This window comes from Lissotriton vulgaris, chromosome 7 (genome assembly GCF_964263255.1).
Source record: "Lissotriton vulgaris chromosome 7, aLisVul1.2, whole genome shotgun sequence".
In the NCBI taxonomy this organism is placed as follows: Eukaryota; Metazoa; Chordata; class Amphibia; order Caudata; family Salamandridae; genus Lissotriton; species Lissotriton vulgaris.
The window spans coordinates 604,737,652-604,762,579 of record NC_141695.1 but is presented as its reverse complement, the minus strand read 5'-3'; the positions used below and the strand labels follow the sequence as shown (position 1 = coordinate 604,762,579).

The 24,928-nt window shown below is 43.2% G+C and overlaps 1 protein-coding gene across 2 annotated transcripts in view; it reads left to right on the top strand.

Moving 5' to 3' along the window:
• The window catches only part of LOC147702103 (uncharacterized), a 574,906-nt gene that overhangs the window by 517,280 nt on the left and 32,698 nt on the right, over positions 1–24,928 (top strand). The window contains exons 14-15 of one of the 2 annotated variants that reach the window (XR_015297502.1): positions 7,340–7,399; positions 9,806–9,888. Coding sequence is in view for 1 of the 2 variants with exons in the window: in XM_086930735.1 (XP_086786861.1) it covers positions 9,806–9,888 (83 nt within the window). In the remaining variant the exon portion in view is untranslated. The remainder of the gene's footprint in view (positions 1–7,339; positions 7,400–9,805; positions 9,889–24,928) is intronic. The other variant, XM_086930735.1, reaches the window with a different exon arrangement.

Here is a 24,928-nt window from a genome sequence, read left to right as displayed (position 1 = left end):
ATTTCTTAGATTAGTGTGATAATGATGCACCTAGATTAGAAACCATGAGGGTTTCTGCCCTCATGTTTGCTGATGAGACCCTTCTTCTCGCCAAATCCCCTATGGGACTCCAAAAATTGCTGGAAGGATTTAAGTGTTTTTGCAAGATGAGAGGCCTACAGATAAATGTGAGCAAGACCACGTATATGATCCTGAATCCGGGACTCACAACTAGGGCAATTGCTATCAGGGGTCCCACTAGAATGCTTGCGCACTTTTGTGTACGTAGGCATGACACTAACAGAGCATATGAGATGGCAATCTTACATCCCATAGCGTAGGTTAAAGATGGAACAAGCAAGTGGAATTATCACTGGACTCTCAGTACCTATACAACCTGCTCTGCATACTTCAGGCCCTAGGGGCAGCTTTGTATAGTGGGACACTGTGGGGCTATTTGGGTGTGAACACGCTAACTGTGGTGGTAAAGAGGTTTATGTGACAGCTGATTGGTTCCCTCTAAGAACCCCATTGCTCACCCTTAGGCTGGACATCAGGCTAAGAACATTATCTGACAATGTGGGATTGCACCCTGTGCTCTACTGGAAGAGGATCTGAGTGATTCCATCTCCCTCCCTTAACCCCTCAGCCCACCTACCCAATGCCACCATGTACCCACCTCCTGACATCCCCCCGCACACCTCCACTCCCAATCACTCACACTTTCCAACAATCCGTCCTCCCCATCCCCCAAGTTTATTCCTAACCCCCTCTCCTCCCTCCATTCCATTGCAGCTTACTTCCTTACCCTCCCCCTGGCTCCCTGTCCATGCCCCCCCGCCCAAGACCTTCCATCTCCCTCCCTTAACCCCTCGGCCCACCCACCCAATGCCACCAGTAACCCCTCATCCCTCCCACCCTTTCCCACTCGACCATTAACTCCTGATGCAACCCTTATCCATACTCTTCACACCCTTGTAAGATTGTTATCCTCTCACCCTGAGGTAATTTCCTGTCCCCCACCTCACCTCACCTTGCGCCCCACAACCTTATCTCTCCTCTTCCCTCCCCCACTGGTCCCACACAACAGACCACATCCCTCCAACGACAACTAAGAACATTCCCCCCTCTCTGAATTCATCCTAAGCAAATCCATTGCATTGCGTTCCTCACAGAAACTTGGCTTAATGACTACTCTACAAGCATGCTTGACACTCCCCCCGTATATTCTATCCTCAGGAAAGACAGACCTGATAGAATAGGAGGCGGCTTAGCCATAATCTTTAAAATGAACTTCAGCTCTCCATAGTTAGAAACCCCGACCACTCCTACTTTGAATACCTTGAAGCTGAACTAATAATTAAAGGTTCGCTCCCAATCCGTTTGCACAACATCTGCCACCCTCCTTGCGATCCTCATCCCTTCATTGATGAGTTTTCTGACCTCCTAACCCAATCCTCTATATCCAACTCTAGAAATCTCTTCCTTGGAGACCTCAACCTCCACTTAAATGACTCCAAAGACCCCACAACCACCCTTCTCTCCAATGTTCTCGAGATCAATGACCTCCAGCAACTTTGTCAGGCCCCTACACACAACGAAGGAGCCATCCTAGATGACATTATTTCTAATAAGGAGCAGGCCTGCCTGACCAACATCATCCCTATTGACTGGTCTGACCACCACCTCATACTGTTCACCATCCCTACCACGCCTCCTCCTCCTCCTCCGACCCAGTCCATCAAACCAAAGAAATTGACTAGAAACCTTAAACAGATCCCCCTGGTGTTCTTGAGTCCAAACTCCAAGCCCAACTGTGCCTCACCCCTCCCTCTCAAAATGCTATCGATTTTACTGAGCATTATAATAAAGCTGTCACTGATGTCCTCGACCAAATTGCCCCAATCAAACTTAAAAATCTAAGCAACATCCCTTCCAAATCTTGGTTTAACCTTGAGCTCAATAAGGAAAGACGTTCTCTTCAACTAATGGAAAGAACCTGGAGGCATCATCCCTCTCCTGCTAACCTAACACTCCTTAGAGAAGCTAGATCAGCATACAAGAAACTAATTTTTCCCAAAAAGGCATCCTTCTTCCGTACCCAACTTGATATGGCCAAAAAAAGATCTAGAGAACTATTCAACATCATTCGTAACCAAACCTCCGCCGCTCCGCCCATCCTGTTCTCCTCAACTGCTAGATATGATGAACTCGCCCACATCTTCGCCGAAAAAAATTCCAAAATTGACCAATCCTTTCCTTCTACTCCTACCACAACCATCCCTCTTCCTTCTTCTGACACTATCTCTAAATCCTTCACCGCCCTCTCCATACACCGCGATCCCCCCTCTTCTTGGCCGCTTCTCCTTACCCCCGACACACAGAACCACTGCTACATTCCCCAAAAATAATGCATCCTGGCATTCTTTCCTCCCTGTCACTGAACGTGAAGTTCTTAACATCATCTCTACACTTAAGCCTTCCTCCCACACCAAAGACCCCCTCCCCTCTAACATTATCCAGGAAATAAAACACATCATTGCACCATCCTGGAACAAAATCATCAACACCTCCCTGGCTACGGGATGTGTCCCTATCTCTCTTCAGCTTGGTCAAACTCGCCCAATATTAAAAACTCCTATGTTGACCCCAATGAACTTAATAATCTCCGCCCCATTTCCAACCTCCCCTTTCTTTCTAAAGCCCTCGAAAAATGTGTCCTGCTACAACTAGACAAACACATTGAACATTTTAACCTACTTGACCCCCTTCAATCAGGCTTCATAAAAGGCTGTAGTACCGAAACTGCCATGCTAAATATTGTTGATGAGATTAATTACTCTCTTGACAATGGTGAGACATGTCTACTCATCCTCCTCGATCTCTCTGCAGCCTTTGAAACAGTCAACCACTCTGCACTACTTAATGTTCTCAGAGATCGTTTTGGCCGTGCTGGTACCACCATCAAATGGATTGTATCCTACTTACAGCACGAACACAGCAAATCAAAATTCACAACTTTCTTTCTAGCCCCACTATTGTATCCCTAGAAGTCCCTCAGGGATCTATCCTCTCGCCATCTCTCTTTAACCTCTTTATGTAAACCCTCACTCTCATCCTCAAACAAGCAGGAATCAACTACCACCTCTACGCTGATGATACTCAACTGTACTACAGGATCAAAACCCACGCCGATATTCTACACCTAAACAATACCCTTCACAATACTCAATCCTGGTTCCAAATAAATCATTTCAAACTGAACCCTAAAAAAAATGAAATCTTTCTCTTCTCCCCTACATCCAACCCTCTCCCCGTCCAAATTTGGATCTCTGACCTCAGTGCCCTCAACTGCTCTCTCTCCTTGTCCAACTCAGTTAATTCTCTTGGTATTTCCATTGACAATAACGTTAATTTCCATTCTCACATCAAAACGTCAGCAAAAGGAGCCCTCTTCACTCTCCGCCATCTCAAAAAAATCGAGCCCTTTATTCCATCTGAAGGCTTTAAACTAGTAGTTCAATCACTGGTCCTCTCGAGAATTGATTACGGCAACGCCATCCTCACTGGAATCCCCAAGATCCACCTAGCTCCTCTCAAATCTGTTCTCAACCTCGCAGCTAGACTCATCACCGATTGCAAACGTTTTGACCACATCTCCCCAGTCCTCAATACTCTTGGCTCCCTATCGAAGGCAGGTCTGCCTACAAAAATGCTTGCATTACTCGCAAAGCCCTCCACCAAAACACGCCGCCTTACCTAGCCAGCAAACTTCGCATAGCGGGCAGCTCCTGAGCTCTGAGAAGTACAAACGCTCTCCTCCTAGTCCCACCCTTGTTAAAAAAGAAATCCACCCAATCCTGCTCCTTCTCTGTCAATACCCCTAGCAACCTGGAATGCCCTCCCCAAAGACCTGCGATGCAACCCTTCTTATCTCAGCTTTTAAAAGGACCTCAGAGTGCACCTCCTTAACAAATATTGGCGGTCTAAACCCTGACCCCTCGTCTTATCATTCCTTTTAGTATTGTAACTTGATGCTGATTGTATACTTGTATTTGTATAGTTTACAAATCGTCACTCTTTTGTAACCTGTTATTATTCATTGCTGTTGATTGTTTGCTGATTTTTGTTCCTGTGACTGTAACTAATTTATACTCCTGTAAAGAGCTCTGATACTTCTGGTTCAGCCAGCGCTATATAAAACCTATAAAATAAATAAATAAATTACACATAGGTTCAAAAGCAAAATAAATCGCATCCTGGCTCTTGAAGTTGTTCAATGTGGCCTCTCGAATCTTTTTCAGGAGTGTACAGTTGTGTTAAAGGTTGCTAGAAGACCATCTACAAGAGCTTCCTATTCCTTTAATTAAAAGAGGTTCAGCATGTAGAGTGCACAGAACACTTTAGACCATAATACCTGCCAAGAAGAAACTGTGGTTCTATATCTTCTTCATTTGGCCAAAGCACAACTTAATTGTTCCTTAAAGTCCACCTAGCAGCAATGACTGCATACAGAAAATGCCCTTCGCACATTTATTAGAAATTAAATATTGTTCTTTTATGTTTTTCTGAGCTCTCTCTTTGGGCCTTTTCACGTTGCTTCTCTACAACACCTTTCCTGGAAAGCTGCTTTCTTGGTTGCAATAACATCTTCACACAGGGTTGGTGACTTACAGGCTCTGTGAGCTGATGAATTCCTCCCTGAGGAGGTTTCCGGTTTTCATGTTCATCAAATCATTACTTTACCAACATTTTTTTCATAATCCCTCTTCACATGCAGAGATGTCCCTCAACTCTCTGGACGGTAGAAGAGTGTTATCAAGATGAGACCAAAGACTTCAAGCCTAAACAGTTATTTTTCTACTATATTGTATTGCGGACAGGTCTTGCCACATCAAAGCAATCTCGTTTAGATGCATAGTTTCTTGCATTCTCTTGTGCTATCAGAAAGCTAACAAAGCTTTACCCAGTAGGCCAAAGGCCCATTCAACTAGAGGTAAGGCAGCTACTGCAGCTTTATTGCAAAATATTCAAATTTCTGAGAACTGCAAAGCAGTAACGTGTGCTCACACCTTTGGAGACATTGTTGTAGTGATTCAAATTCTAGAGCAGATGTCCAAGTAGTGCAGGTCTCTTTGAGAAATCTTTTCGCTTAAACTTGTGTATTTTTTATTTTTATCTCTTCTGTCGCAAATTCTGGGATGGGCTAGCCATTCTGCCTAGTACTTCTGATTATCATCTATATACATAAAAACGAAAGTATGTCTGTCTGTCTGTTTGTCCTTTATGCATTACTACACCATTCATCCGATCGCCATGAAACTTTGGGAAGTTGTTGAGTACACTCCCGCGAAGGTTTCTGTCAAAAAAAATGTTTTTAATAGCCCCCCGATGGCCCTCATAATCTTTTGAATACTGAAATAGACAGCAAATTTGTGAGCATCGTCGACAGTTATGACCCCCAAACGGAAATCAATTGGTTAATCTTCATCAGAAGCACGAAAGAAAAAAGCACTACGAGCTTCAGAAATAGACGAGCAAGATTAGAAGCTGTTCGGATACAAACTGCTCAAGCCCGTAATTCTCAAACGAACGAGCAACGACAATCAAGATTGGAAGCCGATCGAGTACCCACTGCTCAAGCCCGTTCTTCTCAAACGAACAAGCAACCAGAATCAAGATTGGAAGCCAATCGGGGGGGCACTGCTTAAGCCACACTTCGAAATGTTTTTTTAAAAAAAATGAATAAGTTTCAATAACAATGACACAATGTAAATTTAATGTTATCATAACGAGTTTCCTTGAATTTCCTTTCTTCTGAGATCGCAGCAACGCACGATGGGTAAGCTAGTTGGACATATAATCCTAGTTCATCTTCAGGAGAATCTCCATTGAAATGATATGCAACCATACTATCTAACTTGCAGCGGAGCTCCCTCTCACCTTCCTCCGCCATGTACCACTAAAACACCTGTTTCTGTGAGCTTTTACTCAGGATAATTGGCGGATATCTGCGCCAGGCTGCAGGAGCCTCACTAGAGTGCGGCCATACTGCCTATGCGCCACCTACCGCCCCCTATCCCCTTGCTTTTGTCTATTATACAGAACTGTGGTGCTTAGCAGACGATGCAGTAAATAACTCTGTGGAGGAGCTCATGGGCTAGCTTTGGAGCTTCAAAATTATCCGTGGGGGGAAACCTTTGCGGTAAATGGTTGTCCTACTGTCTTACCCTGAACTTGAATGCATGAATGTGCACTGCTGCACGCATGCCCTTCCAAAGCTCGTGGTGGCAGACTTGCTGGGATCTCTTAAGAGTGCCTGGTGGTTCCAGGTAGTGCCAGTTTCAACATTGTTTTGGGGGCTGGGTCGAAAGTACTGTAAAGGGATATTCCCACAGTACAGCTGTGACCACGACTGGTTTCTTTGGCGGCCTTGGGATATTGACGGGCAGAAGGTTGTAACAAAGGGGAGGAAGCCTTGCTGCCATGTAGTAATCCAGGGTGGCTCTTCACTAAGAAAGGGTTGTTTGCCAGATGGCATAACAGTCCCAGATGCATTGTGGCAGATGTGTGTGAGGGTAATCAGGGTATTCAGAAATGACTCTAAAGAAAAATACCTCAACATGAGGAATTTTTCAAGTCATAACCTTCAGGGCATACCCAGGGGCAAAAGGAATCTATCTGATCTGAGTATGGGAAGAGGCTCATAGTGCACAATACAAATATAGTGCAGCAAATGGAAAATGTCTGGAAAAATTGTGTACTTCAGGTCAGGAAGGATGTGGAACAGTCGATTGCCAGGATTTGTGTGATGCAGTGTTCAGCACAAGAGATGATACTTTGGAAGGGTTACATACTTTTATAATTCTATCTGCAGCATCGTTTTTAAAAGTTGATTCTAGGGTGGATGTTTTTAACCAAATGTGAATTACCTCAAATCTAAGAATGCTGTGTCTCCCCTCCTTAATCATTTTGGCATCCCTCATTAATGTGATATGTGCTGTGATGAAATTTGTTGGATATATAGGAGGTGGCACTGCACTTGGCTCGTGCAAAATGAAGTAATTGATTAATTTAACACATAAATATAATTAGCAAAATGGGACATTAGAAAAGGAAAAGGCCTAACAATCCACCTATTATAAGGAGCAATTCTGAATGATTTGATCATGAAGTAAGAGCAGCTAGGAGGGAATTTATAAAATAAGCGTAATTCCTTCTTTTGGCCCACACAGTATTATTGATGAGAGGAATAATCTGATTGGGGTGTCAAAAGTTGAAATAACTCCTCTTGTATAAGAAAATGGTATTGTTATGCAGGAAATTAAGGTTTGTTTGTGACTACGTTTTCTAACTACAGATTCCTCACCTCGTGAATAATCGCCAGGTGTCAGACTTGATCCAGAAACTTTCATAGCAGGTATGCCACATGCTGGTAGGTTGTGTTGTGCAGCTCCGTGCTGATATGGTTCTTCTTTGGAAGTGACAAGTCAAGCCGGATATAAAAGCACCCATGTGGGCTGACATGAGTTCCTTCCTTTCTGTGCCATCAGGTGTGGACACAGAGCTTCTTCTTGGTCTTTGACCAGACTTTTCATCAAAATGTCTCCTGTGAGCAAGGTAAATGTCACTTCCCTAAAACCAGCTGTGCAGACCCTCACGAAGTCTATGGTGCCTTGGGTCAGACCATGACCACAAGTCCCATGGCATCTGTGCCCAGATCAACCCGAAGGCTGTATGGGGGTACAAAGCCAAACACAAGAAGGCTCTGCGCTCTGAATGGTTGAAGTCAAAATGAAGTCTTAAGTCATTTCCGCAACAGGCCATTGTTGTGGTCAGTCTGTGGGTAAGTCAAAGAAAAAAACACTAAAAATCTAAGCTGGAAACTGCTCCTTCTTTCCACTCTCAAACCAGAGAGGGTACAAGGGCCTTCCGGTCTTGCTCCCAATCTCAATCGTAGCCGATACTGAGTCTGGTCTCCACGCACCCTGAGTTAGCAGGTCCATCTACGACATCACAGCAAGTCAAAGCTTTCAGGGAGGCTATGTGGTGGATCTTTGGCACTTTACCAGCTCCCTCTGGTGAACCTTTGACCCTCAAGGAGCTGCAGGAGCCTCTTTTTAGACTTCCGCCATTAGTTCTACCCACGACACCTTCTGTGCCCCTTGAACCTACGTTATGATCAGCACTGACTCAGGTGTCCGATTTAGCTTCAGCGCTATCCCCAACATCAGTCCTACTCGCATTGACGCAGATGCTGGAGGATGATGCACAGTCTATAATGTTAACAAAAGACACGGATGATGGACAGAATGCAGAGCGAATCAAACATTCTTCCCCAGTCAATAGATCTGGGTTAAATCCATCGTTCTTTTGCTCACCTTGCCACCCCAGTTTAGACCCAGCCATATGCAAATCAGTATTGACCCTGTGCCTCATGGGAACAGTCCAGACCGAGAAGGATTCCAAGTGTAAGCAGAATCAAGAAGGCACTAGCGTACCTGTAGTTGCAAGCACAGATGTGATGGTACGGCGTGAGCAGACTTCAGGTGGGAAAGCAAAGGTGCATTCAGGAAAACCAGAATTATAAATAGAAACTTCTAACATAACTAAGGGAATGTGTAGAGAGAGACTTGTCCTACGTTATTGTTAAAAAAGAGGACAAAATATACTGCGAATTGGTCATGTAACTGGTCCTCGGTACAGGTGAGTGAGCTAACTAACTACTCTTGTAAAAGCAAGATCAGTATGCAGTCTCATTTGACCCTCACAGGACAATGTGACCTTCTAGGTCACCTAACTGAGTATCTCAAGTCACTTTCAGTGTGTAATTCGAGAAGCTATACTCGATTGTGGCTCCTAGGTTTCCATAGTTGGACCATTAGTTAAGTAACCCTGGCTCATGCATTATGAATGCTGTTATACTGATTTAAATAATCATTGCAAAGTCAGCTGTTTATATCAGAGTAAACAGTGGTTATCTGAATTACCCTGAATTGAAATCTCCTTAGATAAGAGAAAATGGTGGTTAGCTGAATTAATCTGAATTTAAATCTCTTTATATAAGAGAACACAGTGGTTAGCTGAATTACCCTGAATTTAAATCTTCTGCCATGTGTAAATATTAAGGATGATGCTTGTTGCTATGTTTAAGCAGATCAGGCATTGGCTATTGGAGATCTCGGCTGTGACTTCTTAATGTTATACATAAATCCATGAAAAAGATGTTGGAGCCAACTGCAGGGCTGGAAAATGTTAGTGATCCCCTAAAGAGAGAGCAACTAAAGAAGTGCAGAAATCCTCTGAACAAAGAAGGTGATGCAAAGCAGTTTTAGACAAGACGTAGCAGTATTATCAGTTTACACATGTAGGTTGATCTTTATTTAGTGATTGCTGAATTGTCTTAATGGGAACTAGCGATCTAACTGATGATGTATAGTGTTATTTAAAGCCCGTATTACAGGTGGGCTTGAGGAGGACGCGATAATATTACAAGCTGCATCCCAATAGTAGGGAATGACATGCAGTAACGTAAATTCAGGTAATTATCACGCATCCCCCCCCCACCCCCAGGTTATGCAAACTTTATGCATCCAGTAAGTACTCAGACATTGGAAAACCTCGGGCCTTTCATAAGCATGACCTTAGTGATGCAAAGTTTTAATAAAAAGTGTTCAAAGATATTCCAAGTTGCGAGGAATGGGGGAAAACTGGGTGTCCATCATAGCATAAAATGCATAGTGGACTGGAGAGAATAACACTTAAGATCAAACCTGTGCAATTCCAGGGGTTCTCCATAAAATTGTTTCTCATTATTAAACTCTAGCTGCTGTTTCGTCACTCCTATCCAGAGATCTCAAGCGTCGGACGACGTCTGGACAAAGCAAATATGTTTGCCCTTTGTGCTACGTAAGTAACTATAAAAATATGTAAAGCTTTTATGCTGTAAATTGTTTACTTGTGTCTGTTTCTTGTACAGCGATAATGCCAACTTGTGGGGTATCCAAGCTGTACGGCGTGAAAGACGTTTTCCTGAAAGGTTGTTTAAAAAATATTGTAAAACCTCAAATTTGTAACAAAAAGTATTGTAGCGAAATTGAATTGCAAAAGGTTGCGGATCCAAAGAAATCAAGAAAATGTGTGCCTTGCAAAAGAAAGCTCCTGCATTTACGTTTTCAAATTGAAAAAGTAAGAAAGAAAAACTTTCAAAGATGGCTGCCACATTACACAGTGGCTTGCAGTTACTGTAGGTAAAGTATCTAAAGAATAATATTCACACTGGGGATCTAGGGATTGGCCCCACCAGGTACATACTAATCCCACTATTGCATGCAACTCACACTTAAGTACGACTGATATTGTCATACAAAGAGGGCTAGAGGCTAGTTCATAGCAAGGAACTGTTACCTGTATTGAAAGCTCTATTGGAAGAGATCCTTCTTAGAACGAGAACCCTCACTCGCCCATTGGTGACATGCTTCTTCATTGGGTCCCCTACTCACACCCAAACTGTGAGGTCCATGGTGTGGGCTACAACACCCCTAGTTGGGAGGAGCAGAGGTGTTTTGATGAGCGATAGAAATGAGGCCAGTGAGGGACAGAGTGCTAGTGAAAATACAGTGGAACTATGGACCTGATTACGATGGAGGTGGCACCACCACTGTCAGGCCATCGGTGGTGGTCCCATCTGCAGGTCCGCACATCGCATTACGATGGTGGGCGGATGGTGGGCTGGCGGAGAGACTGTCCGCCACTCATCCAACAGACTCAAGGAGCCCGTCAGAGGGACTGCAGTCCCTACAATAGTGGCAGTGCCTGCTCAGGCACCGCCATAGGAATTACAATGTCTCTTTCCTCTGGCTGTTTCATGGCAGGCAAAAAGTGACTTTGGGGCCAGTAGTGGGGCCCCTCAGGCCCTCTGCTATGGGCCCTGGGGGGCACCTATAGTGCCCCTCCTAAACCACATGGTGCCTGACACATAGTGCAGGAATGTTTTAAATGTGTTTTTGTAGAATTGCGGCGTGTGCTGCACCTGCATCCTAAGCCGCAATAGACAGTATACCCATTACGTTAATGTTGTTGCACCAAGGATATTGTGCTGCATAACTAAATACTTATAAGGTCCCACAAGCGAGACCTATTGGCTACGCCAATGCTTGTATAACCTAGGAGGCTCTCTTTCCTACAGTGCATTTCACTAGCAGTTGCTTCCCTGATCCAGTTCCCTATTACGGCTCGTAAGAGAAGGATTCCTGAAAACCTTGTTCTTTTCTGTGAGGAAGTATATTTCATCTTTGTAACTCAATGTTTTTTAAAGTTTTTTTATTTTAAACCATCTCCTGTCGAGTGCATTGATTTTATTTCTTGATTCTGACTGTGGTTTTTCGGCAGAATGCCTTCCCTGCAATCCAAGTGCTTTTTCATGTAGAAGGAAGAAGGCATTTACAAAAGCCTGTGTTGTCTGCCACACTGTCTCTCACTCTGTCGGAGACTGCAACATTTATAAGAAAATGTTCAGAGAACACTCAAGGACAGTGAAGACATCAGGCTCATGCATAATGCAAGGCATAAGGGAAGGAAAAAAGGTAATGGCTTGAAAGATCAGCCCCCTAAATTGTCTCTTTGAGTGTGGGAGGGAGATCTAGAGGAAAGAGGTCAATTGGCAGAGACAAACATCGTCACCATTCTCAGTGTCATAGAACATTGACTGAAAACGTTGGCGTCGCCGTCGAGAAGCTCTACACCATCATGTTCGTAATCAAAGGATGGGTCAGCAGAGACCCAGCCTCGACACAGGAGACGCTTTTAGTCTTTGGCATCAAGTTATTCAAGATAGACGACGAGAAGAATATCTCTGCCTTCAATGTAAAAATATTGTAACACTCGCCAACAAACAACTCAGCATCAACGGCCAAATAAACCACCCCAGCAAGATCTAGAGTTTCTCAGGGCTGATAGTAAGCCAGATTCAGTTATAGTTACAGCAGTGAGTCGTAAGCATCCATCTGTACCAGTCAGCTGCTCCTCTCAAGAGAGACAGCAAGAGGTTAGACACAACTGATGGGAAATGTGTGGCATGGCTTCCACACACTTAAAGAATGCCAGTATAGGGCTGCCTTTCAGTTTTGCACAGATTAAATAAGTCTCCCCTAACCACCAACAATAATTGCTTCACTTCCAATTCCTACATAGATCTTATACCACTCCAGCAGGACTTGCCAGGATTGACCCCCCTCTAGGTAATCACTTTGTCCTAAGTGTTGATCCCTTGAAGCAGACTTCCGACGCCTGACCTGGACCTGTCCAGTTATTGCGATGTACTGTGTTTAGTACTCTATCCCGAATGATCGCCCTAGCACTGGATCCCTCACCTTCCATGGTATTGCTGGGCAATGTCGCACCCATCCCTATAACACATCGCCGCTTTGCTGTCATTGCTCTCTTGTTAGCAAAACGAGAGATTGCACTCCAGTGGGGCAATGCCACATGCCCTACAGTAAAGGCCTGGCTGCAAAGCATGATCTAACTAGTGAGGTGTATGCCTCATTACAACCATCCTCTGCCCGGCCGAAAGACATTTGGCATCTAGTATAATGGGGTAACCCAGTGCCCCTCAGAACCTGGGTGTAGAAGAATATGAAAAATGTTGGTTCTGTTGGGTACAGAATTGATTTCTTGTTTACAGAACCAACATTTTTCATATTTTTTTAAAGACATTTGGCAGCCTCTACTTTCATATCTCATCACCCTGAACTTTGACTCCCTGGAGTTTACTTCACTAGCACCAAAATCTGTCCTTTCCTCAGGTCACACTAACCAAGATACTAATGCATGATTTCTCATCCGCTATTGCTTCCCCATCCTTCCTTGGCATATTCCCACCATACAAATAATATAACCCCACTATCATTTTCTTTTGTTTCCCAGTAACGTTATATTGCAATCATAATTTTTGTGCATGTCGACATATGTTTTTATACACAAATGCTCCAGTGTCTTGAATCCTGTCTTTCTCCTTTCTTATACTATAACTCAGAAAAATGGTTAAATAAAGGCTTTAAAAAAAAGAATGACAGCACAGGCTGTAGCCCTGCTGGACAGGTATCCCAGAGAGATATAGAACAGCATGAAATATTTTGTCTCAGATTTTATAGGGATGTTAAAGGCAGGCTCTCTTGTCTCTAACCAGGTAATCATCACATGGGCTGACCTTGCCGCAATCCACTCCTGCAATGAGATTTCCATGAAGAGTACTTGATGGTTGCACCTTTCATCTTTAGAGCTTTGAAGTGCAGTTAATAATTGTGAATTTGCCTTTTTCTGGTTCAGTACTCTTCTCACAACATACAGAGAAAGTGTTGTTCGTATGAAGAATGAATTAGAAACGCTATATCAGAGGCTAATGAAAAAAACAGCAATACCTTAAGTGGGATTGGAAACGAGGAGCACTCAACCGAAGACCACACATTCCAGAGGGAGAAACTTGTCTCGAAATAGACTGTGATGGCCTGACAGCCCCTTCAGTTACCCACTCCTGTAGAAGGAGTGGTGAAATCTTACCTGGAAGTGTGGAACTTAATATCCAGGAAGAGGGGATTGCTCAACATAATACGGTGAGGCTATTCAGTTTGTTTCAGCACATTTCCACAGCCAGTTCCTCCAAGACCAGCTTCAAAACATCAGCTGTCATTATTCAAAGAAAAAACTTGTTTTTCCTTTACTTTATACAAGCAGGCAATAGAAATGCAAATCAGACAAAACGATTGGCCATAGATTGTTAGGATGCTTATTTTTACATTACAGCATCAATCACAGGACATTTCTAAAGGGACAATGGCACTATCAATACGCCATGCCTCATTTTGGCCTAAAATCAGCTTCACAGATCTTCTCAAAGTGCATAGCAGTAGTTGAAGCCCTTCTAAGAAGGAAAACTTTGTTTATCCCTGCGTTGGTGACTGGCTACTAAAAGATGGCTGTCAGCTGAAAGCAGCATAGGTCTTCAAAAACTCAGTTAGGCTATTTTCCTAGCTGGATCTTCAAGTCAACATGGACAGATCAGTATCAAAGACTTACAATGTCTTACATATCTAGAGGCAAAGCTAGATACTAAGGAATTGTATTTTTAAACCCTCTTTAATGGTAAAGTTGGATTTTAAGTCAAAACTCTGAAAATTAAATTTTTAGAAAGTTGGCATTTTTTTGTTTTAACCACTTGGTGCCTGCAGTATTGGTCACATGACTAGGTGTAACTGGCAGTTGGTCTTTATGTATTGTTCCCTGAGAGTGAGACAAATGGAAAATACATGATGGCAGGATGGACCGTTTCTGGCTTGATAAGGGAGAGGAGCGGTCACCTACCACACTTGCACATCAAAAAGGCTGTGCCTGAGCACATTTACAAATTATTTGATACTAGTCTTTTCTGACCCCAGACAACTTGGGGGCAGGGAGGCAGGAAATTCCAGACACCTGGGGTGGAAACCTCCAGAACCTTCTCCTACTTAAAATTGAGCACCAGGTATACATATTGAACCCTCAGTCCCAACGCTGGGTCTGTGGTTACAACAGAAAGACTATGGACCTGTGGTTACTACAGAAAGACTGCTGTCAGAAGGACTGCTACTCCGCTGCCCAGCTACTCTGCTGCCTGCCGCCCTTCTTGCTGAGACAGAAGACTTGACCTTCACCCGTTATTCTAGGCTGAAGTGATTCCAAGAGTCAGCTGACTGACCTCTTGTTCTGAGCTACAGTGACATAAAAAGCTCCAGATGGTCCTTGCAACTTCCCAGCCAACCTGCTGCCTGCACCTGCCTGATCCCTGCTGGCCTCTGCTGGAGTGAGTTCCTGAACGTCAAGAGGTGCACCTCCAGTCCTTGATGTGACATCAGTTGAGCTCTCTCCTTATGAAAAGGAGAAATCCTGAATTTTTGTGCTCAGTCATGTCAAAATCTTGCCGCCCGCCAACGCAAAGTTATGGTGAACCTGACTCTTTGTGCCACAGTGACTGCCAGCAATCTCTGGCAACGCAAGCTCTGCACTTTGCGCTACTGCACCGACAGCTTGCGGTGAATGCCAAAGTGCAGCTCCAGCAACGACCGTCCAGGACACCCAACAGACTCTTCCTGCTACAGCAACGACCATCCATAATGCCCGACCTACACTTTGTGCTACATCGACGAACATCTGCTAAACTCTCCCTGCTCCTTCCAGCCCTTGTGCTTAATTTGAACCAGTGGCTCCCTGTGCTTGGCTCCGGCACTTAATTATCAACAACAACACTTATGACAGTCTACCACATGGTGTTCCTGTTCATCAAATTTGGGTTGAACAGTTGTTCAGTAATGGAATATACAATAAAAATTACTTATATCTGCCGCCCAAGGTATTTGTATAGCTTTGGGTGGCCTGGGATAGTCTGAATTGTTACACTTTTAGGAGTGTGATGGTTAGTAGTTATGTTGGTACTGTCATTGCCAGTGCTGGCAGGAACAATGAGTTGTGTAAGCTCAGTGCCCTCCTTACAAGGGCCCTGGCACATATATATGTATATTCACGCTGCACGCCTCCTCTCCATTTCAGAAAAGACAGCACTCGCAGGGGAGAGTCAATAAATTTATTTAGACCCTCAACACACCAGAAGCGTTTCGACAGTCGCCTTCCTCGATGGTCTGAGGGCGCGCCTGAAACGGCCATGTTTTATGTTTACTTGTGACCACATTTCCTGTTACCAACATACAAAAAGGACCAATCCATTTGCATTACTGCTAGCGCCATATTTGAACGTCCTACAAATGATAGCCTTTGCGATTACATAAAGTTACATTGGGATTATCTCCTCTGATTTTGGCAGTGTCCGTCGACTGTTTATATAATACAATCAATTCGGCACATGTATATTTACAACGCTAAGTTCTTCAAAATAATAAATGATAAACAATAAATAAACAGTCCCCACATCATGCCCTGGATGGGCCTATCGTTCCGCTGCATGTCCGCTGACTAAAAATTAAGAATTTGTGTTGAAACTAGGACTATCTCACGAAAACTAAAGCTACATAAATTCTACAAGCTGCGACCTAAGAAACACATAGGGAAAAATAAACCGGAGATGAATACGGACATTCTGATAGAACATGATTTACCATCACTACAGGCCCTTAAAGAACTAGGGATGGAAAGTGAGAACATGGATGTGGGTGATATTTCGGCAATAACAGGGATAGAACAAATCAGTGGTGAGAGTCCCTTCAAGCCGGCTTCGCCCTTCTTACCACAGATGCCGAGTGACAACATTGATGTGTTTGTAGATACAGTATCTAAAGAATTGATGAAGCGGAGAACAAGATTCATGAATAACAAATCGAATTTCACTGAAGAGCAAGTCAAAGCCATAGAAAACATCAGAGCAGACACCAATATTATTGTGAAACCTTCGGACAAGGGGGGAACGTAGTGCTCCAAAGTTATGAGGCCTACAATGAGGAGGCACTACGTCAACTATCGGACCCCTGCTGTTATGAGAAAATTGAAAAGAAAGTCTACCTGAACAGCATTACGAACTGTCATCAACTATTAAGAAAATGGTATGTAAAGGGCCTGGTGGAATCTGAGGAGTACCTGTATTTGAGGTGCTTGAATCCAATGACTCCTAGTTTTGATCACTTGGCGAAAGTGTATAAGGACAACACCAAACCCCCAGGGACACCAATTGTAGTTCACAAGGAAGTCTACTTGAACATATTTCTGTATCTATTGACAATTTTTTATCTGATTTTCTGAAAACCCTACGTAGATACATTAGAGATACGAAGGATTTTCTGGGACATGTCGAACAAATTGATTGGTGGGATGGTGACTGCATGCTAGTAATGGATATAGCCAGCCTATATAGAAACATAGCACATCTCGATGGTATAAAAGCTGTGAAGTCCTTTCTAGACACATGCTCTGTGAATTTTACAGAGCACAACTCCATGTTATAATTTATAACTTTTTGTATGGAAAATAACATCCTTCTGTACCAGGACCAGCACTATAAACATCTCAGTGGTATGCCCATGGGCACCTGCTTCGCCCCCAGCTATGCGAATCTCTTCGTGGGCTGGTGGGAGGAGCGGGTGGCCTGGGCCTCTGCCAATGGGGAGTGGACACAGAAAATAGTGGCCTGGTACAGATACATAGATGATCTCTTTCTAGTATGAGGAGGATCGGAGAAATCTATGTTCACAAATGTTTTGAATGCGAATGAGAATAACTTGCGGTTTACAGCAGAAATAAGTTCGAAAGGTGTGCATTTCTTTGATTTGGAGGTTTTCATTGACATTGGTAAAATCAACACACGGTTGTAGCGCAAGTTTAGGCAGGGAATTCTACCTTGCATTCTACAAGTAGCCACCCCCCCCCCCCCAAATTGATCTGCAGTATCCCCTATGGGGAGTTACTCTGGACCAAGAGAAATTGTACCAATGATGAGGACTTTAATGCAAGTGCAGAAGGTAGCAGAAGCTAGCATAAGGAGGTTTAAGGCACGAGGATATGGTAAAAAATCCTTAAGGTATTCTCTCTATAGAGTGCAAGGAAAGTCTAGGCAAGATCTTTTGAAACAAAAAAATGTTGTGCAGAAAAAAGACCACTTTAGAATGATATCAACTTTCTCTAGTGGGGCGGGAGAGTTAAGAACAGTATTGAAGAAAAATTGGAACCTATTGCGGACGGATCCAATTATTGGGATGGATATACCTACATGTCCGATACATACCTTTAGAAGACCTAGAGCTCTGACAGACCCTTTAACAAAAAAACATTTTGTACGAGTAGCTCCAAGACCATTTGGTGAGGAACCTCAGGGGTGTTACCCGTGTGGGAGGTGCAAAGCATGTAAAAATAGTAAGAAAGTTCTGTTGTACAAAGCAGTAGGGACGGAGAAACCTAGGTGGATCAGAAAGTTCTTAACATGTAGCAACCCGTATACTGTGTACTGCCTGGTGTGCCCTTGTGGACTAAGATATATCGGGAGTACTATCCATCAAACAAAAATACGTATATCAGAACATACAAGAGCTGTAAGAAATCGGGATGTAACTTATCCCGTTGCAAGACATTTTCAAATGCATCACAACAGCGGGTTATTGACTTTCTTTGCGATGGACCATGTTTCAGTGAATCTGAGAGGAGGGGATAGAGTAACGAAGCTAAGAAGGCTAGAGTCAAGGTACATTATACATCTAGGTACCAATACCCCCGGGGGGCTAAATAGTAATAAAGAGCTGACAGTGCATTTGGGGTAGAGGGCTCTCTCCCCTTAAAGACCATTCTGCCCTGGGTTTAGCTATTCTGCCACGCATAAACTCTAAATTAATGAATTCAGATTGGTATGTTAATATCTTCTAGTACTGGATAGATAGAATATGTATTTAAAAATGCTATTTAATTTTGTACTTCCAATAAGTGATCAATTGCTTATTGTCGATTTGAGAAGAGCGAATGATGAATTCAACCCCTTTGTATATAGCAATTTTCTTCTTCCGAGTATTTATCACTGAGGGATCCAATGCAGTTTTATTTAAATTTCACTTCTTTGTGTGTAGAATAGGACCATGTATGAAATGGAGTTAATAGTGCTTGAGCCCATTCAGGGCTGAATTGCTTGGGCAACAGATATGTCCGGGGAGTTTCTTGTAGGAGTACTTAGACAAGCGGAACGATTGGCCCATGCAGGGTCTGATGTGGGGACTGTTTATTTATTGTTTATCATTTATTATGTTGATGTACTTGGCGTCGTAAATATACATGTGCCGAATTGATTGTATTATATAAACAGTCGACGGACACTGCCAAAATCGGAGGAGATAATCCCGATGTAACTTTATGTAATTGCGAATGCTATCATTTGTTGGACATTCAAATATGGCGCTAGCAGTAATGCAAAGTGATTGGTCCTTTTTCTAAGTTTGGTAACAGGAAATGTGGTCACAAGTGAACATAAAACATGGCCGTTTCAGGCCCGCCCTCATAACGTAGTGGAAGGCAACTGCCGAAACGCGTCTGGTGCGTTAAGGGTCAAAATAAATCTATTGACTCCCCCGCGAGTGCTGTGTCTTTTCTGAAGTGGCGAGGAGGCGTGCAGCGCGAATATTGGCGGGAGCACCCCCCCCCCCCCCCCCTCCCCGCGCCCCCGCCGTACAGCACCCGTTGGTGAGTGCGAGAGTTCGGTGCAAGTGGAGCAACTTTATATTTTACAAATTAAGTACTGCACAGCCCCTTCTGTACACGAAAGGAACTCTTTGTGCTAGACTTTTCAAGGTAACTCTTTTAGCTAGACTAACCTGGTCCCTGTATTCTGCCCGCGCTCCATTGCGGTCAGCCTGAACTTGTGACTTTCACCAGGTCTCGCAAGACCAGATTGCTGCGAGTGGTGCTTGGTGCTTTTAAGCGCTTTACATAAAACCTCTAAAATTGCATATATATGGTTCTACTGATTGGATTTTTGTTGTTTTGGTATCAATTTTACTCTAGTTTCCCAAATTGGTGTGGGATTTTTCTTGTGTTGTGTTTTCACTTTATTAGTGTTTGAAGTGCTGCAAAAATACTTTACACATTGCCTGTAAGTTAAACCTGACTGCTTTGTGCCAAGATTCCAGAGGGTTAAGCACAGGTTAATTTTGGGGTGCGTTTGTGTTTCACCCTGACAGAGATTGTGTTTGCTGCTTCAGTAGGGTTTCATCCCCTTCAACCCAGAACCCAATTTTCAATAACAAGTTGATCAAAAATGTGTATCCTTTGGAGGAAAGAGTATTACCTTTTCAGAGAAAATGCATGGAACTGAGAAATTCCAACAAACCAACAGTGTATCAAGCAGCTTCGCTCCTACGATCCATGGTGTCCTGCATATACGTAGTTCCATATTCAAGAATATTCATGAGACTTCTACAGCAGTGCTTTGAAGACCAGTGGCCTCAAAAAAGAGAAGTTGGGAAGATACCCTTCATCTCACAACATTGGCAGTAGACTCACTAGCATGGTTATGCAGCAGTCAGATTCTGTTAGTGGGCATCAAAATCCAAAAGACTGCTCCAATGCAATCCATAGTCATGCATGTAACCCTGTCATGGTGGGGAGCCCACGTGAATTATCTGATGATCCAAGATTTATAGACCTACAAAGAAAGTAACTTTCACATCAAACTTCTGGAACTTAAAGCTATTCACTTGGCACTCAAGGCATTTCTACTTTCTCTGAGCGCAAGGGATGTCATTATTCAGATGGACAATACCACCACTGTGTGCTATACCAAAAAACAAGGAGGAGACCAGATCAAGGCAACTATCTCTGCAAGCGCAAGCCATTTGGCATTGTTTATCACTCTTAGAGGTGGATTTCCTGACCTTATGAGAAAAACCATGAAGTGATACTGAACAGTGAAGTTGTAGAAGACATTTTCAAGCAATGGAATGCTTCATCCTTGGACCTGTTTGTCATTGCACAAAACAAAAACTGCAGAGACTTTGCATCCAGTGCACCAGAACTGAACTCATTGGGCAATGTCCTTTGATTATATGATGTATGCCATTTGTCTACAATTTTTGTCTGATCCCATTCATATCATCAATACCTGTCAAACATCAGCAGGTTAAGGACAAACACGATTCTAATAGCACCAGATTGTTTGAGATAATTGTTGTAACTTAAAGTATTCTCCACTAGTCCTTCCTCCTTTCCCTTCGATCTTTCTCCCTTCCCATCCCTTTCCTTCTCACCCACTGGTACATTCCATTTGTAGAATGTTGGGCGAGAGCTCACTTTAGAATGTTGAAGTCAGAGACTGGAAGCTGGTGCTGAAGGATGTATTTCAATAAACTCCTGCACTTACCTTACTCGTGTGACTTCTTAACATTTTGGTGACAAGGTCAACCGTGCTGGGGACGATTTTGGATCCTTACCCAATTGCTATCACCAGCTACCCACAGATCTCCACCAATTTTCTTCAGGACTGCTGCTTCATTATTTGAGACTTCATCTGTGACATGTTTGCAGCCTGATCTTTTCTCCTACTGCGTGATCTCACCTTTCGCATTCATCAACTGTTGCTCTTGTGAGTTGACATGGGCAGCCTTATTCTGAAGCTGCGGTGAGTGATGTAAGCCGACATGTTTTTTCGTCTGTTTCCTCTGTCCATCTTCTACGCTGTTGTGGCTGTGACTGCTTGACATCCGCTTCACCTCTCCACATCACCATTCGTTGATACTCTGTATTGACAGTTGTGATTGTTCTGTGCCTCAGTCTCGCCGACAGAACTTCTAAGAAAGACTCTGCACCGCCGCGTCCCCCTCAGCAGTGCTTTTCCGATGAGGCTGTGAGTTACTTTGCCTGGTTCCGACCCCTGACCCATCGGCTGCTCCGCTCTGCGGCCGCAGGGTGTCGACCGTTAACAGACTGGTTCCCGCCCCTTCTCAGCTGGCTCTTCCTGCAGCTGACGCAGCCGCTCCACTTCAAGTCTCTGAGCGTCGAGCATCAAGAGGCGGGTTCCTGCCCTTTCTCCTCAGCTACTCTTTGTGCAGCTGATGTGGCAGGCCATTTCGATCCTTTCCCTTCACCAAAGAGGGTGCCATTCTCCACAGCCTGCCAGCGTTTTCTCTTTGCTGACAGGCACAGCTCACCAATTTAAAAAAAAATGTGGGTGTTCACACTATGACACCCTCTACTTACAACACATGCAACACCGCCTGCCATCAGTTATACTGCCAGTAGTTCATCGTTATATCGCTGACAGGCACAGCTTTGAACTCACACTTTATGCTCCTTGTTTTTTGTTCACTTCATAAACCCATTTGGCAGCTTTACAGAGGACTGTGTAAATAACAAAATTTACTTTTCCTCATATTTGACATAATCTATAGTGTTATCTTTAGCGCTACTTTGTTGTTATTTTAACACTGCTCTTTTCTATTTTCCCTTTTACCTCTTTCTTTTATTTTTCACACCTCTCCAAACACTCTACTATGGCCGCTTTTGCTGTGTCTCAACCTCCCCCATTTCTTAATGAAGCAGGAGAACACCTTATACCATGGAAGAAATGGGTTAACCAATTTGAATCATATTTGATTGCTATAGGAGGTGACAGATTTTCTGCAGTACGCAGACAACATATTCTCCTGCACAATTTAGGAAAACATGGCAGAGAAATATTTGATGATCTTCCTGATTCCATAGTTGAAAATATAAATCCTAATGAAGAGGATGAAGGGGATGCACAGCAAGATGTATATCAAATCACTCTTAGGAAACTAGAAGCACAATTTGGAGAAAAAATCAACGTAGCCTTAGAACGTCACAAATTATTTTCTAGGTCACAAGGTACAAAAGAGAAGGTGAATAACTACATTGCCGTCCTGAGGGGGCTAGCCTCAACTTGTGATTTCGGAACTCTAACAGAATCTCTTATTAGGGATCAACTAGCTAGATGCATATCAGACAAGAAGATTCAGGAAAGACTTTTAGCGAAGCGCCCGATTTAAAACATGCCATTGATATAGCAAAGAGCATAGAACATACCGCTTTCTGCATGAATGAGATGAAAGACGCAATTGGAATCAAACAAGTTTTGGACAATGAAATAAATAAGATCCCCACAAAGGACTTTATGCCCATCTCTGCAAAGGATTCTAAGCCCAAATCTTCATCTACGGTGTCAGAGAATCAACATTCCAATGAAAACAAATATAGGTGTTACAGGTGTGGTAATCCCAACTACTTAGAGAATAATGTGAATTGTCCAGTTAGAAGTGTCACTTGCAGTAAATGCAATAAAAGAGGGTATTTCTCCAAAGTCTGCAAAGCATTCCAGAAAAGAGTCACTCATATGGTGACAAGTGATCCAGTTCACAATGAAGACCTTGTTTTCCAAGTATCTAACCAAGCTGGGTGTACTAGTAACACATATCCTAAATGTGAAATTCTACTTGAAATGTTCCGTGTATGGTATTCGCTGATTCCTGTTCCCCATATCCCTCATCAATGAAGCCACGTTACAAATGAATTCAAGAAGCAAGGAATACAATTTAATGCCTCCTGATATCAGTCCGGGCGGATACAATCAGGACCCTATACCCTTAGTTGGCATGCTTCTTATGCACATTGACTTCAAGGACAGATCCACGTTAGAAAAAGTATACATCACTAAAAATGGTTCAAATCTACTTGGGTGGAAACACCAGAGACTTAGGGATCAAGCTGGATCCAAACACGCCTGAACCAGTTTACCTGGTAGAGAGATCAAACACTGGCAAAGAAATGTGTGAGAAGTTTCCTGATGTGTTCACCGATAAAATAGGACTGTTAAAAGGTTTTCTACATAAAATCAAACTCAAAACTAAACACAAACCAGTTGTACATAAAGCCAGGTCTGTTCACCCTAGTCTTAAGAGAACCACTTAAAACAGAACTTGATATATTGGAAACCAACAAAGTAATAGAGCGCATTGAAAGCGTCAAATGTTTGGTGCCCGTTGTTGTAGCATCAAAGGAAGGGGGGAAAAGCATCTGCTTATGTGTGGACCTCAGAGACTTAAACTCCAACATATGGGTGGACAGACACCCCCCTCCCAAACATCAACGAAATGCTCGCAGACATGCAAGGTGCAAAATTCTATGGCATACTCGACCTTTCATCAGCCTACCATCCGGTTGCTCTCCACCCTGATTCCAAATCTCTCACCTCTTTCATAACTCCTTTCGGAGCTTACCAATTCTCAAGAATGCTGTTCAGCCTAGCATCCGCTGAGGCAATATTTCAGCGCATAATGCAGCATATATTACAGGGAATCAATAAAGTAATGTGTTTCCAGGACGACATCCGGATTTACTGAGAATCTGAAGTAGAACATAAAGTCCTGGAAGAGGTGCTAACAAGACTTAGCAAGGCAGGATTTACTACTCAAAAAGACAAATGCAAAATAGGTTTTGAATTGTTGACTTACCTTGGCCACACCACATCGGGTGAAGGAATCAAACCGAAGGCAAGCCTGATAGACTCAGTCAAACTGGCTCCTGCTCCTACAAATAAAGATGAACTTAAATCTATCATTGGGCTAGTTGAATACATGTCCAAATACGTAAAGAACTTTGCTGAACAAGTTCATTCTCTAAGAGAACTTCTCAAAAAAGATCACCGTTCGAATGGAACCATCAGCTCCATACTGAATTCATGCAAATTAAGCAAGCTATAATAGAGGCACCTGTTCTAAACACATTCAACCCCAATGTCAACACAATGCTAACTACTGATGCTAGCATGAAGGGGTTAGGAGCATCTCTTACACAGTATGTCAATGGACAAGAAAAAAATAATAGTCTTTGCATCTAGAACTTTGAAGGAAGCGGAACACAACTATTCCACTATTGAAAAGGAGGCCCTTGCCTGCTATAGACTCCCAGTCACTGATGAGAACCCGCAAGTGATTCCTCCTGATGAAACTATTCTTTCAATCGACATTCCAGCCATCAACATGGGAGAAAAGCGTGAAGGAAGACCTAGTTCTCTCCGAACTGAAGAACACAATTTGCAGAAGTTGGCCGAAAAGTCTTCAAGAATTACCAGAGACCCATAAACCGTTCTGGGTGGTGAAGGATGAGCCATATATCATAAATGACCACATCTATCGAGGTAGTAGGATCATACCTCCAAAAAAGATGTATGAGCGCATCGTCCAAATTGCACACGAAGGTCATCCAGGCAGAAGCATGACAAACAGCAAAATCAGAAAAAGCTATTGGTTTCCAAAAATAGATTCTATGGTAGAGGAAAGGGTTAGAGATTGCCTTGAATGTGGAACCAGCGACAAAACCAAGGTTATCCGCAAATCCCTACTAGTGCCTGTATCAATTCCCACCAAGCCTTGGGACAAGTTAGGCTTGGACATTATTGGTCCACTTAATTTGCTCAACAACT